The sequence below is a fragment of the Acomys russatus genome, chromosome 11 (genome assembly GCF_903995435.1).
Source record: "Acomys russatus chromosome 11, mAcoRus1.1, whole genome shotgun sequence".
In the NCBI taxonomy this organism is placed as follows: domain Eukaryota; kingdom Metazoa; phylum Chordata; class Mammalia; order Rodentia; family Muridae; genus Acomys; species Acomys russatus.
Window position 1 is genome coordinate 34,480,232 of NC_067147.1, and position 13,775 is coordinate 34,494,006.

At 40.6% G+C, this 13,775-nt stretch overlaps 1 protein-coding gene across 1 annotated transcript in view; it reads left to right on the forward strand.

The window, feature by feature from the left end:
• Kcnh8 (potassium voltage-gated channel subfamily H member 8) overlaps nt 1-13,775 on the forward strand; it is a 385,997-nt gene that overhangs the window by 204,369 nt on the left and 167,853 nt on the right. Inside the window, exon 5 of the mRNA XM_051153057.1 lies at nt 2,918-3,158. Within this exon, the coding sequence (XP_051009014.1) occupies nt 2,918-3,158 (241 nt within the window). The remainder of the gene's footprint in view (nt 1-2,917; nt 3,159-13,775) is intronic.

Genomic DNA, 13,775 nt, shown 5'->3' on the forward strand with positions numbered 1-13,775 from the left:
TAGTCAAGTCTTTTTGCCACTCAGGGAACTGTGTAATGATGTGTGCAGGACCGAATTATTGACACTTCAAAAGTTGAGGCAAGCCTGATATGCATTGAATTCTAAGTATAATTTTTAAGTGCCATACTGTAACAACAGTTTTGCAGCTATAATTTGACAATAACTTTTGGGTTACACACTTGAGGTAGTCTATGAAAACAACACCAGACACTTCACATTTAAAGTTGTTCACATGATGCTCAGCTTTTGTCTGACATCACAGAGCTTAGGGGAACTGGTGTGACACAAAGCAAACACCCTCTCATCAGTGCCCAGCCCTTACCTTAGGCATTCTTCCCTCCCACTAGGTACAGTCTGAGGCCCTGCAACAACATAAAAATAGTAGTTAATTTGGAAATAAGTTTAAGGTGCTCCTGGTGAATCTCCATCATTTCCTATTGTAAATGCTTAGGGATAAAGTCATAGTTCAATCTTTCATGTGCAGGGCTGGAAAGATGGCTCACCCATTAACAGCACTTGCTAGTTTTGAGAGGGGCCTGGGTTTTGTTCCCAACACCCACACGGTGGATCGCATCAGCCTGTATCTCCTTTTCCATGGATTTGATACCTCCTTCTGGTCTCTAGGCATGCATGTATTGCACAGGCATACATGCAAATAAAAACATTCATATGCATAAAACAAAATAAATCTTAAAAAAAGAAATTTATTATATCCCATTATAACTTCACAGTGCCTTATCAGCCTTGGGGAGATGAATATTTGTGGACCCCAAACCTCTCTTCTGTGCTCATGAATGAGATTTAAGACCCCCACAAACATACAAAGTAATTCATTGCCTCAGTTTTATGCTAAACTCCAGCTTTGGAACTTGTCCCTCAGCTACAATATAGGTAGTCTGATGGAACAATGCAATGGGACCAACCGACCATGGAGAGGTGAAGCAGTGCCCCTGCAGGCAGCATGGACTTGATGTGCTCGTGTGACTAAGTAGACTTACCAGCAGAAAGTAGACACATGGCAGGAACCTCTATCTTCAGACAAAGACAGAACAAACAGTTCCAACTGCTATGTCTCTTACTGTCCCAGGAAACTTTGGGTGTCCTGGAGATTCCTGAGCATACTATATTTATCTGTTCTTCCTTCAGTGATGGAGACAAAAACACAAAACCCACTGTGGGCTACACTAACTGTGTGTCCACAACTTTTTTTCTGTTCAAGCTAAATTTCAAATCTATGTTCCTATAACCTTTCTTGCATCTCTCCTTAATTGAGGTAAAAACAAAGTCTACAAGCACATGGCCACAGGCTTACAGAATTTCCACAGATACTTTTGTTGAGCCTCCTTTTGTCTCATAGCAACAAGGGAATTGCTCTTCAATTTGGTCTGCTTTCAAAGCAAAGTGCTTCACCAGCCATCAAAAACTCTAGCAAGTCTCTGTTTAATCAGCTGTGTGGTGAATGTTGTCTTCCTCCTGCATGACTTGAATAATAACCCCCAAGTAACTGCTTCCCTTCTTCTTAATGGCTGGTCTGGTTCTGAATATATTCATATTATCCAAAATAATGAGGTTTGTGTTCCTATTAGACACATCATCAACACCCACAATACACAAATCCATGTGCCACCAGTGTACTGCCAGGAAAACAAGCAGCTGTTTGAAAAGAATATTGGTCATCTCTACTCTTTCTAGGGAATAGAAAGTAAGCAAGCAAGTAAACAAACAAACAAACAAAAAACTATCTTTCCTGACATCAGCAGAATCCTAGGTCAGAGCTTTTTGGCTCTGACTCTTATCTGAAAGCCACTCATGTGCAAACTGTGCTCATGCTAATGAGCATACAGGCATGCCTGATTTGTTACACTATGCAAAGGATTTCTCTTGCAACTGGATGGTTTTAGATGACATTTGAGATAATAGTCTTTTTGTATTTTGCTGAACAAAAATCTAGATTATTTAGCAATCTCTCTCTCTCTGTCTCTCTCTGTCTCTCTCCCTCTCTCTCTCTCTGTCTCTCTCTCTCTCTCAAACACACACACACACACACACACACACACACACACATGCACAGTGCTGGCCACAAGCCAAATGCTTAGTTTTAATCCAGTAATGAGCATGACACATTCTGAGAAGGGTGCTATTAGGGTAATTTTGTTGTAGGAACTCCATTGAGGGTGGAGGGGCTAATATTGCTCATTTAGGATGGAGATGGCTCAGAGGTTAAAATGATTTAGAGCACATACTGATTCTACACAGGAGCTGGGCTTCATCTTTATTGACCATGTCACTGTCTCACAGATGCCTGTTACTCCATTCTCAAGAGATCCAACACACTCTTTTGGCCTCCTTGGGCATCTGCATTTGTGTGTACAAATCAGTAGGCTGCTGGTCAATCACTCAATGTACCAATGAGCAGTGAGCTAATCAAAAGATGTATGATCCTGCAGCTTGTATAATATTAAATGCTGACAGTAAGCTTTTTAAATACATAGGAACACACTCTGAAATAGTAGTAAGAGGGGCAAATTAAAAACGCACAAACCAGTAACAGTTGCTTATTACTCTTACAAATATTGGGTACTATACATAATCATTTACGGTATACTTGTACATGACTAAAATTCAGTTTGTTCCTGAACATCAGCATCACAGACAGGCTATGAAATAACAGGAGCCTTCATCTTCCTCAGGGGACAGGATTTTCCCCTCACTTGGAATTTTGTGGGACTAGCATCCCAAAGAAGCCTTTGGTTAACTGGAGCACAGGACAGTAGACTCATGTTAGGCTTTACAAGTCACTTGTAAGGTACTTGATGTTGGATGTGTGGCTCCTGCAGCATGTGCTTAGGGCTGTCCAGTCTCGGTTTCTAACAGCATGTTTCTTTATCCCTTCTCTTCTTTGTGTCTTTATCCACAGAACGTGTTTGTAGATAAACCAGCATTTCCAGAGTATAAAGTTTCTGATGCAAAAAAATCCAAGTTCATCCTGTTGCATTTCAGCACTTTCAAAGCTGGCTGGGATTGGCTCATTTTGCTGGCGACGTTTTATGTCGCTGTGACGGTCCCTTACAATGTGTGCTTCATTGGCAATGAGGACCTGTCCACAACTCGGAGCACAACAGTCAGTGACATTGCAGTGGAGATTCTTTTCATTATAGGTAAGAATCAGTAGCTTCTCATCTGGGAGATTTGCATGTGGGAAGCAAGCATGTTCCAGAATTTTCTGTGGAAAATTTAAACAGAGGTCTATTTGTAAGAGTCTGATGTAAATTTTGGAGATTCACGTGTTTATATTTCTGAAAATTGCTTCCTCTAGTTTCCTTGCTGTTCCTGCCTTGAAACATCTAAACTAATGTCCCATTTTTCTACATTTTCTACATTTTATTAAAATTGTGTTAAACAAAGACTTGATGTCTGCTGTGTTTGGATATTGACATCCCTAGAGATATTCAGTATGCAAAGTCAGAGATGAGTTTAACAAAAACCCATCATGGGATGGGTTCTGACAATGATCTAGGATGTCCTGGGAGTCTGGTTCTTTTCAGGGTGTGTAGAACGGATGGAGTCTGCAAGTGACCTCCCTACAGAAGCAGAGAAATCAGGGGGCTTTGTTACCTAGAACAGTCAAAACAGGCAGTATCTGATTTTAGCTAGGAGACTGCAAGGGATGTTTGTTTCCAGTATTTATCTCTAGAACCCTGGGGATTTCACTTGACAGACATTGGCTTGGCAATGTAGACCTTTTTCTATTTTCCTGGCCACTGTATCTTCCTGTTGTTCAGACCAAAGCCTGGTCCTTGCTTGTCTGTCTGGGACAGATTCTGGTTTTCTTTTAAGTTTAGATTAACTCCGTGCTGTGTGATTAGCCACCATTGGCAACTAATCCTGAGGTTTTTACCTGATCAGCAACATGAGTGAATGTTAGGGAAATATCTTTAGAAAGTGATTGATTCAAGGAATAAGTGACCTTAAAAGAGTGAAATAGATCAGAACTTCTTTTCAATGGTGATAGGTCCTTTTCTCAATGAAGCTGTTAACTCTTTGGGGCCAGAGTGGGGAATGTTAGAGTAGGGTCTGTACCTGCTGTGAGAGTGAGGCCTGGGACTGAGTGTGGTCAGTGGTTACTCTAAACAGGTGTGCTTGCTCTCCCCATGAATCCTGCCCTACTGTTACCGCTGCACCAATGAGCCCTGCCTGTGAGTACCCTAGGTCTCACCCCAAAAGTGGTGGCTATCGCTATCGTGTGTTAGACCACTAGATGGCAACCATGTCTATTTGGGTAACTGGGTAAAGCTATAAAATCAACTTAATTTTTTTTTTTCAATTAAGTACATTCCTACTGCGGAAACGAGAAGAAAAATGTGATCTGTTTGATCATGATGAAATAGCAGATTTCATCATTAAGGTTTGATTTTAAAATGAAATCACAAACTTGGGCTGTCTGTTTGCCAATTCATTTGGTTGCATCCCCTCTAAGTTTGCTAGCCTTCGATGTGAATCCATGACAAATGCAATGGTGCTGTCATCACCCTAAAACCAGTGTCAATATCCAGGTCAAAGCTCTAAAGGACTCAGACCCTCATTGCATACCTGAGCCTAATTTCCGTCTAGTAAATAAGTTTATAAGGTGCCATGAAGTAGCAGGTAAATGTGTCTGTTGAACACACATGTCATCAGCTTTCTAATGTTGCTACTTACAGTTCCTTCACTGAGGCTGAGCTGTTTCTTGAATGTTCTTCACAATATTTTCCTGATATTTGAGATTTGAAAACTCATAGGTAAGGAATCCATCCTGGCACAGTGCACTCCTAGGCAGAGGATGGCCTGTCTGCCCATGAGGGTGCACACTCTTACAAGGGCTTATTTGTTGGGGTCTGCTTTCCTATGGGAGACTTACGGAGACTGGTTTCTTCCTCTGACGCTGCTCTTAGACTTCTGGTTTCATTCTTACTGTAATTTCTATTGCTTAAGTAGCAAGTCAAGCCAGCACCCACCTCCACTAAGCAAGCTCTTGCTATTTTTACCCAGTTGTGTTTATCCAACGATTGCTTTGCAGCTGGAGACATGACTCTGCCAGCAGTATGAGACACTGTGGAATCCCTTGCTGACGGACTTAATTTCACAGGCAATAGAAATTCGCTTTCAATTTTCTGCTGTTGCCACTCCATTCCTTTAAATGAGTTTAATCACAGGTACACTTATGGCACACTTGGAAAAAAATATTTTATAGTGGAGTTTATCCTTTTATGTTTACCCCAGCTTTCATCATGTGCTCCTTTTCACAAAGGTGACCAAAACTGATTAGGTATTGGATAAAGAGCAGGTCATGGCACCTCTAGCACTCTAAAGGCAGAGGCAGGACATCCCAGAGTTGAAGGCCAGACTGGGCTACACACTGAAACTTTGTGTCCAAAGCCAAACAAAAATAATACAAAATAATACTACGAATAGAAATATAGTCTACCTGTAGTACTGATCTTCTAAGTACAATTTGTACCACCTAACTTTTATTAGTCTGTGTGGTATGATGAACATGCATATTTAAAATACAACTAGTTTTCCATTTCTTCTTCACTTTTTGCTTATGTGGTCCTGGGGATCCCTTGGAGGCTGAGGAGCCCCACCCCTGAGCTGTCCCTTCAGCCCACCTGGATCCATTATCTCTATAATGGCTTGGAAAGGACAGGTTTCATTGTGCCTGAAAGATGATGTTTTAAAAGGGGGGAGGGTTGTTACTTGTACTGGAAAATATGTGTACTTTTCACATTTTCAGATGGAGAGTACTTAAATCTTGCATGCAGAACCCTTAGTTGTAGTTAAAGCTGGGAAATGATAGATTTTTGGGGGGAGATTTATAACATGTCTTAGCGCTGTGAGTCCTCAAAGAAATTCCATGTGGGAGAAACCCATTTAAATGTGATTTGCGAGCATCTCACTGGATTTGATTTACCCAAGAACTCAGCCTCCACAGATCTCTTTGTAATACTCTTTTGGCATGACTGAAAAATGCCATCCCCAGGGGCATTCACCAGAAGGAAAGTATCTGGGTAGAGAGTTAGTCAAGGCGACTTGAGACTCCTAGCTGCCCTCTTGTTCTTATTACGAAAGCCACATTAGCTAAAGATGACAAAGACTCTCACTGCAAATTCCTGTACTCATGGAAGGAAGATAGAAAATTGGACCTTCTTTCTTTCTTTCACTTTCCGCCTCAGTGTTAGGGACAAAGGAGCAAAGCTGAGTGGAGAGTTTCCTAAGACAGACTCCCATTGGCCAAACCTCTTAGACAATCTGCTGTCACTCTGGAGACATGCTGCTGCTGCTGCTGATGATGATGATGATTATTTCTGGTGTCTTACTATGAAGCAACACTGCATCAGATTAACGCATTGCTGCTAAGCCAGTCCTTTTAATTTATGTAGCATTTGAATCAGTAGCCATTTTAAAAATGATACTGTTCATATGATGGTGATTTTATTGCCAAACCTTATAACCCAGTCAACCTTCTGCATTGCAGATTGTTTTATACAAACAGGCTCAGCCAGTGTCCCCTCCATTCCCACCCTAACAATTCCAAAGAGCCCAAAACTGTGCACGCAGCAGTGTGCACAGAACTGGAAATGAGCTGTTGAGTTGTCTCAGTCGATGTTATTTTCCTTCCCCTTTCCTGGAATCTGGTGTAGGGACAAGGCGGTTACCAGTTAATCTAAGAGGCTTAGGGTTGAAGGCTACATAGTAAGGTTATAGCACCCAACTTAGTCTGTTCATGAATGTCTTAGAAAACTAAAGGTCATAGGAATGAAGGGTGACATTTCACTGCTGCATACTGTGTGTTCATCTTAGCCTTCATTGACTGAGCGATTTAAGAAGGTTCCAGAACAAAGCCACAGAGACTAGTGGGAAGGTATAACTGGACTGTTAAAAGCCCGGAATTCCCTGGAATGGAAAGAACATGTGAACTGTAAGGTGCACAGATTATCCCAGATACTACATGGAATAAAGGACAATGTCTTCATTTCCAAACACACCCCAGTAATAGTGTAGATTGTGAAGGAGTAAAAAGGAGATCTTCAAAGACCCTAGAAAAAGAAGGCAATTTGTTGACTTACACGGATACTAATTAGACTGAATTTTAATGCCTCCACGTAATAGGAGGTGGAAGGTGATAGGCACTAACTAACTCACTCAAAAAGCATCAGCTTCTTCCTCCATCCTCCCACCCCCCCCCTCAGTGCCCCCCACCCCGTTCCTCTCCTCCCCCTTTCTTTTCTTTGTCTCTTTTGCATTTCCATCCTTCTCCTTCACTTTACTCTCCTTCCAGAAGAAGAACACAATGAAAACATTTAATAAAACAAACACAAATTTCCTCACAGGTCTTCATTAAAAGGACTATCTGTGTATGTGAGTGTGTGTGAGTGTGTGTGTGTGTGTGTGTGTGTGTGTGTGTGTGTGTGTGTGTGTGTGTGCGCGCGCGCACGCGCGTGTAGCCAGGGTTGTTGTTTTGTTCCACCAAAAACATCAGTAACCAAAAAGAAAGAAGCAAATCTAAGATAAGAAAAGAAGTATTGTGATGAAAGCTGAACAAATAAGTTAATAAATTAGATTAACAGGTGAGAAAAAAATTATGTTGTTCAGGTGGAATGAGAAAGAAATCAAGTTACAATTGACATGCGATGATAATGCTAGTGAACTTAATTAACTACTGGGTTTTGTGTGTGTGTGTGTGTTTTTAAGTGGGTAGAAGACAAGGTTTTAAACCATGCTGACCAGAGGAAAGAATCCCACGTAGATACAAGCAATATGTCATATTTTGGAACATTCATAATAAGTGCAGATAACTGGAACCTATGCAGTGTTGTTAGAAATGTCTTCAACAAATTTTATGAATTTAAAATATTAAGTAACTTTCTACAAAATAAAATTGGAATTTTATCATCAGAGCAATGATTTTGAAATGAGGAAGAAAAAGAAAAAATATCAAATACAATGAATCCAGTGGAAAATAATGAGTTATAACAAAACAAGGAATGAATAGACAAAAATGATGAGATGAATGAAGTAACAAGAAATCAAAATATCTGTTTTTAAAGCTAAAACCATTTAATGAGGGTCAATTCAGTTATTTAAAGAGGCAATAGTCGGAGGGAGGGAGGAATGGGAGGATACAAGGGATGAGATAGCAATTGAGATGTAATATGAATAAATTAATAAAATACATTTAAAGAAGCAATAGTCAAATGGACTTTTAAAATATATTAGTTAGAGACCTTATACAAAACACTCAAAAAAGTAAGAACCACAGAAATGTGGGCGAGTTCTGTGTTCACAGAGTAAACAGATGTGAAGCGGGCCAGGAGTGATGGGGCCTGCAAGGTCAGAGGACAAGAGGTAGGCATCCATAGCGTGAGTCCTGAGAATCAACCTCGGGCCATCAGGACGGGCAGCAAGAGCCTCACGCAGAAGGCCATCTCACTGGTTACTCAGTGGAATTTTATTAAGCTGTAAAGAAAAGTTAGGGTTGGGAGTGGTGCTGTACTTTTTTAATCTCAGCACTCAGGAGGCAGAGGCAGGTAGATCTCTGTGAATTCTAGGCCAGCCTGTTTCTCATGATGAGTTCCAGGCCACTGAGAGCTGCAAGAAAGAAGAAAGAGAGAAGGAGGGTGGGATGGAGGGAAAGATGAAACGAGGAAGGTGGAATAACTCACCACAGCAGCAAGTGTGACACCCATAATGCAGCTGCCACTAGAGACAGAAGAATATTACATATCATTTTTTTTTTTTTTTTTTTTTTTTTTTTTTTTTTGTTCAACTATGTTCATAGCAGCTTTATTCATTTTTTTTTTTTTTTTTCTGGGACATTATTATTTTTTATTTTTTATTTTTTATTTTTTTATTAATTTATTCTTGTTACATCTCAATGTTTATCCCATCCCTTGTATCCTCCCATTCCTCCCCCCCCCCATTTTCCCATTATTCCCCTCCCCTATGACTGTTCCTGAGGGGGATTACGTCCCCCTATATATTCTCATAGGGTATCAAGTCTCTTCTTGGCTACTTGCTGTCCTTCCTCTGAGTGCCACCAGGTCTCCCCCTCCAGGGGACATGGTCAAATGTGAGGCACCAGAGTATGTGAGAAAGTCATTTTTAAAAAAGGATCTACTCATGGATTAACCTTTATGAACATATGCATGTGTATATACTCATATAGGAAATAATATTCCCTGGAACTATACAAAAAAACATGTGACAGATTGTACATAGTTATTTTAAAAATAAAAAGAATAAAGGTCTGTTTTTGCATGGTATTAACATCTGATAAAACACCATAGTGATGTTTAGACTTTGAGGGAATTAGAAAGTGCAGTGGGCAGGATGGCTCAGCATCACATAAGCAAGCTTTCAATGGCTTCACAGTATTGGTGATCAGGCCTCGAATATTACCTGCTGTCGGGACTCTCTGCCCACTTTGATGCCAGCAGCATCCACTGCCCATTAGTGACAATCAGTTGTCTCCAGCACGTTGCAGTTATTTTCGTTCCCAGGATGCGTTATTAAATAAAGCAAGCAGAATGTGCCAGGCCACCTGCCACATGCTCCCAATTATATAAAAGTCACGAGAGAGCATCTTCAGGGTAAATGCTTTGAAAATGCTTGCATTACCTTTGGAGAATTACATAAGGAACAGGTACACTTATTTGTGTCTCAAGAGGACAGGGTCCTGAAAACAGTGACAAAATATATCGCATACCTTAGTGTAGACTCCTTAGTTTTGAGGAGGCTATTCAATTTGAAAAAGAATGAGAAAAATAAAACAAATGAGCAAACAAAAGGGAAAGCCTAGTGCTATGCCACACCTCGGTAATTCCTCAGCAGTAAGGAGGCTGTGTTGGGAGGTTTATGAATTTGAGACATCCTGGGCTCCAGGGAAAGACTGTGTGTGAGTTGCAGCAGACAAGGGAAGGGAAAATGGGAAGAGAAAGCGGGTGGGGGGAATTGAGGAGTAAAACATAAGATTAGAAATTAATGTTGTAGGTAGCAAGAAAAATGTAGAACAAGTTGGTAAGATCTGATGAGGTAGGAAAATGAGCATAGAAAAGAATTTAGACCTCCGAGTAGATGGAGAATTGCCTTCAGAAGCACATAGGGAAACATGTTAAAGGTTTGCTGGGGACTTGCTTTTTTTTTTTTTTTCTGATACAAAGTCTCCCTGGGTAGCCTTGGCTGTCCTAGAATTGGCTTTTAGACCAGGCTGGCCTTGAACTCACAGAGATCTGCCTGCCTCTGAGTGCTAGGATTATTGGTGTGCACCACCGCACTCCACAGGGACTTAACTATTTATAGAATAAATAAATAAATAAATAAATAAATAACTGCCATCATCCAGCACAGACTATGGTGCTCAGTGTATCTAATGAGAAAAGGAATCTACTAGGAAGTTCCTCAAACCAAACCTTTGTTCATGTTAGTACTGGAATGGCCACATCCTCTCTTGTGATTCCATCCTGCTGCCTTTATGCTGCGTCATCAAATTTAATGCGTTGTGGGTGACAGAGAGTAAGTATCCAACAAAATGTATTTTTTACATTTAACCTCTTCATGAAAAAAAAATGCTATCTGTTCTAAAGCACTGGCTTCTCGCCAAGCACCCCCTTTTTAAAATAATACATATTACATAATGTCTTCTCAAAAAAAAAAACATTGGGACACTTTAATCTTAATATGAAGCAGAAAACAAAATAAATCATTCATGGTTTTTATTCTATATTTAGAATTTTAATCTCTGTAGCCTGACAGCAGCCAAAAACCAAAAAGAATCAAATTCTTCCACTTAAGTATAATAAATTAATCTGGATTTATCAACATCTGTTAGAAGTCATACAGTAAGAACTGCATGGCTACGTATCCTTCAGAGTAGACTCATTGTACACGATAACATAGATTGAGAAATGTGTGTGCAAGTAGGGAGAGCAGGCCAAGATGAACACCAGACCTTGGGTGAGGAAGTGACACAATACAGTGGAGGGGCTACCGTTCAGTAAGGCATTTAGTATTGTGGGATAAGGGCAGTCACACATTGTGAGACTCCTGTCTAGGGCTAAGCATCTTTGCACAGGTAGCACCTGTGACCACTGTCACAATCTAGGCGTGCCCTACATGCTTGAAAAGCACACTGTTCCTCCTTGTCATAGGCTAATTTTGTTTCCTGTGTTGATTTAAAGAACTCTAATTCACTTAGTCTTAGATGGGTTGTGTCACACAAGCACAAGGAACATATTGAAGCTTGTATTTTACGTTCAGTCATCAGGACTATGCCATTGAGTGTTGATTTAGTAACAATTTATATGTTCACAAATGACTTTATTCCAAAGATTTGAAAAGGTTCATCATAACCACAGTATTTCTTTGAACTTAGATTGCTCTGATTATTTTATTTATTCCTATTTTTGTTAATAGCATTTTTATTAACTAATGTTTCTGTTCACTTATAAGAGCCCATATTTGCTCCCTTAGAATGTGCTTCCTATATTATCTAATTTTTATTATAATCGTTTGGGTGTGCTTAACACACATAGATCTGTTGCTACCACAGAAACATGCAGTTGAAGCACAGCTGCTTCATTATATTCAAGCCATACTAGAAACTGAAAGCTTTCATTTGGAAAATGGACACGGTCATGTGGATTTCTGCATCTGTTATATTGAGAAGGCTCACTCACTGTTCAATTGTCAATAACACTGCTTTCGCACATATACCCATTAAGGTAAAGCAGATTAACAGGAAAGGCACATGTAAGTTTTGTTCCAGATTTTGTTGTATACAGGTGTTCTCAAGAAGAAAGGGAAGAGCCAAAGAAAAATGCTGTTAGACCAAATATTATTTATTTATCTACTTGGTTTGTATGTGTGTGCTCTTATGTGTGTGTGCAAAAGCACTCAGGGGAGCATGTGAACGCACAGGGCAGAGGTCAGCATCAGTGTTTTCTTCAGTTGCTGTTCACCTCAATTTCTGAAACATCTCTGTCTCTGTCTCTGTCTCTGTCTCTCTCTGTCTCTCTCTGTCTCTCTCTCTCTCTCTCTCTCTCTCTCTCTCTCTCTCTCTCTCTCTCTCTCTCTCTCTCTCTCTCTATGTCTCTCTCTGTCTCCTCCCCTCCCTCTCCCCCTCCCTGAGCTCTACAGAGTGAATGCCCTGTCCCCTAGCACTAGGATTAGCAGACACATGCCCCCATGTCCCACCTTCATATGTGGCTGCTGAGGGTGACAGCCCAGGTCCTTGTGCATGCGTAGTGATGGAGCAATCTCCCCAGCTCCACATATTTTTTTAAACAAAGAAGAATAAGTAGTAATAATTTTATACTCTATAATCATATGCAGGGGGAAGAGGTCCCCCTCAGTCACAGTCATAGGGGAGGGGAATAGGGTGAAATGGGAGGGAGGGAGGAATGGGAGGATAGAAGGGATGGGGTAACAATTGAGATGTAATATGAATGAATTAATAAATAAAACTGAAAAAAACATAAAAAATAGCATACACACATATATTAAAATATAATGGGCATTCTCAAAGAAAAAAAATCCAACAACAGAATCGAAAGTGGTACTTGAGATAGAAAAAAAAGATAGAAAACAAAAATAATTGAAATGTGAGTATTTCATATGGAATAAATTAAACTCAATAAATAAAATATTGGAAAATTTATCACTGAGGAAAAAAGCGACAACAGAGAGTAGGTCTTGGGCTGAGGATGGTCATTTTGGTGATAGGGACTAGGAAAGATACTATGGGTGTATTAAAAAGAAAAGAAGCATCTTAATATGTGCGTTGTCACCGCTCCATTTCAGCATCAGCTCTTCTCAGTGGTGAAAATGTTCTCCAGACAGCGAGGGTGAAGGGTGCCTTCTGATGAAAAATTTTAGGATTTCCTGACAGGTCAAAAAATGGAAAAAAAAATAACTTTTCTTGTGCTTGCTTTGTCTTTTGTGCCTTCAGCTAAAAGCAGCATGCCAAAGTGGCACCTCTTTGGGGTGACAAGTCTGAAACCATCGTTGTTCTTAATACTATATCTTCTGTCCATTTTAATAAGAGCATTCTCAAAGAAGGAAAAAAAACTCTGGAATTCACTTGTACTTGTTGATAAAGCAGATAAATTTGAGCCCATGGGACACTGAGGAATTCACTTCCCAGGTCACAGTGTTCAGAATCAGCATACCTGGAATTGTTTACTAATGCAGGGTGGAGAACACGGCCCCTCAAAGGCCGTCTTCCCACCCTAAGTACAGACAGCTTTCCTTTAGATGTGCTGCACCATGAGACTGACATGCACTGAATGACTCCAGTAACACAACAAAACCAGAGGCATTCAATCCCGCGTGCCTCCAACCTTGTTTCCCACCAGCACGTCTAGGAACATGAGAAGAAGGGTAGCCTGGATTTCATCTCGGCTCTTTTTATCCTGCCCAGTCTGATGAGGGCTGAAAGTGGAGCCGAGGCTTCCTGTAAGGCAGTCTAGAGGACATCGTGATCTAAAAGCTTAATCACCAACTTTAGAATAGCTGTGGCTTGTCTATTCGATAACTTCGACATTTGCTGAGTCTGAGTTTGCTCCTCGTTGACCTGGACCAGCAGGTGGTTCATCAGTGACAGGACAGCAATAGGGGAGTGCCAGAGTCTGAGTTTGCTCCTCGTTGACCTGGACCAGCAGGTGGTTCATCAGTGACAGGACAGCAATAGGGGAGTGCCATGAGATGAGAAGGTAAAGAATAGAAACAGATCTAGCCAA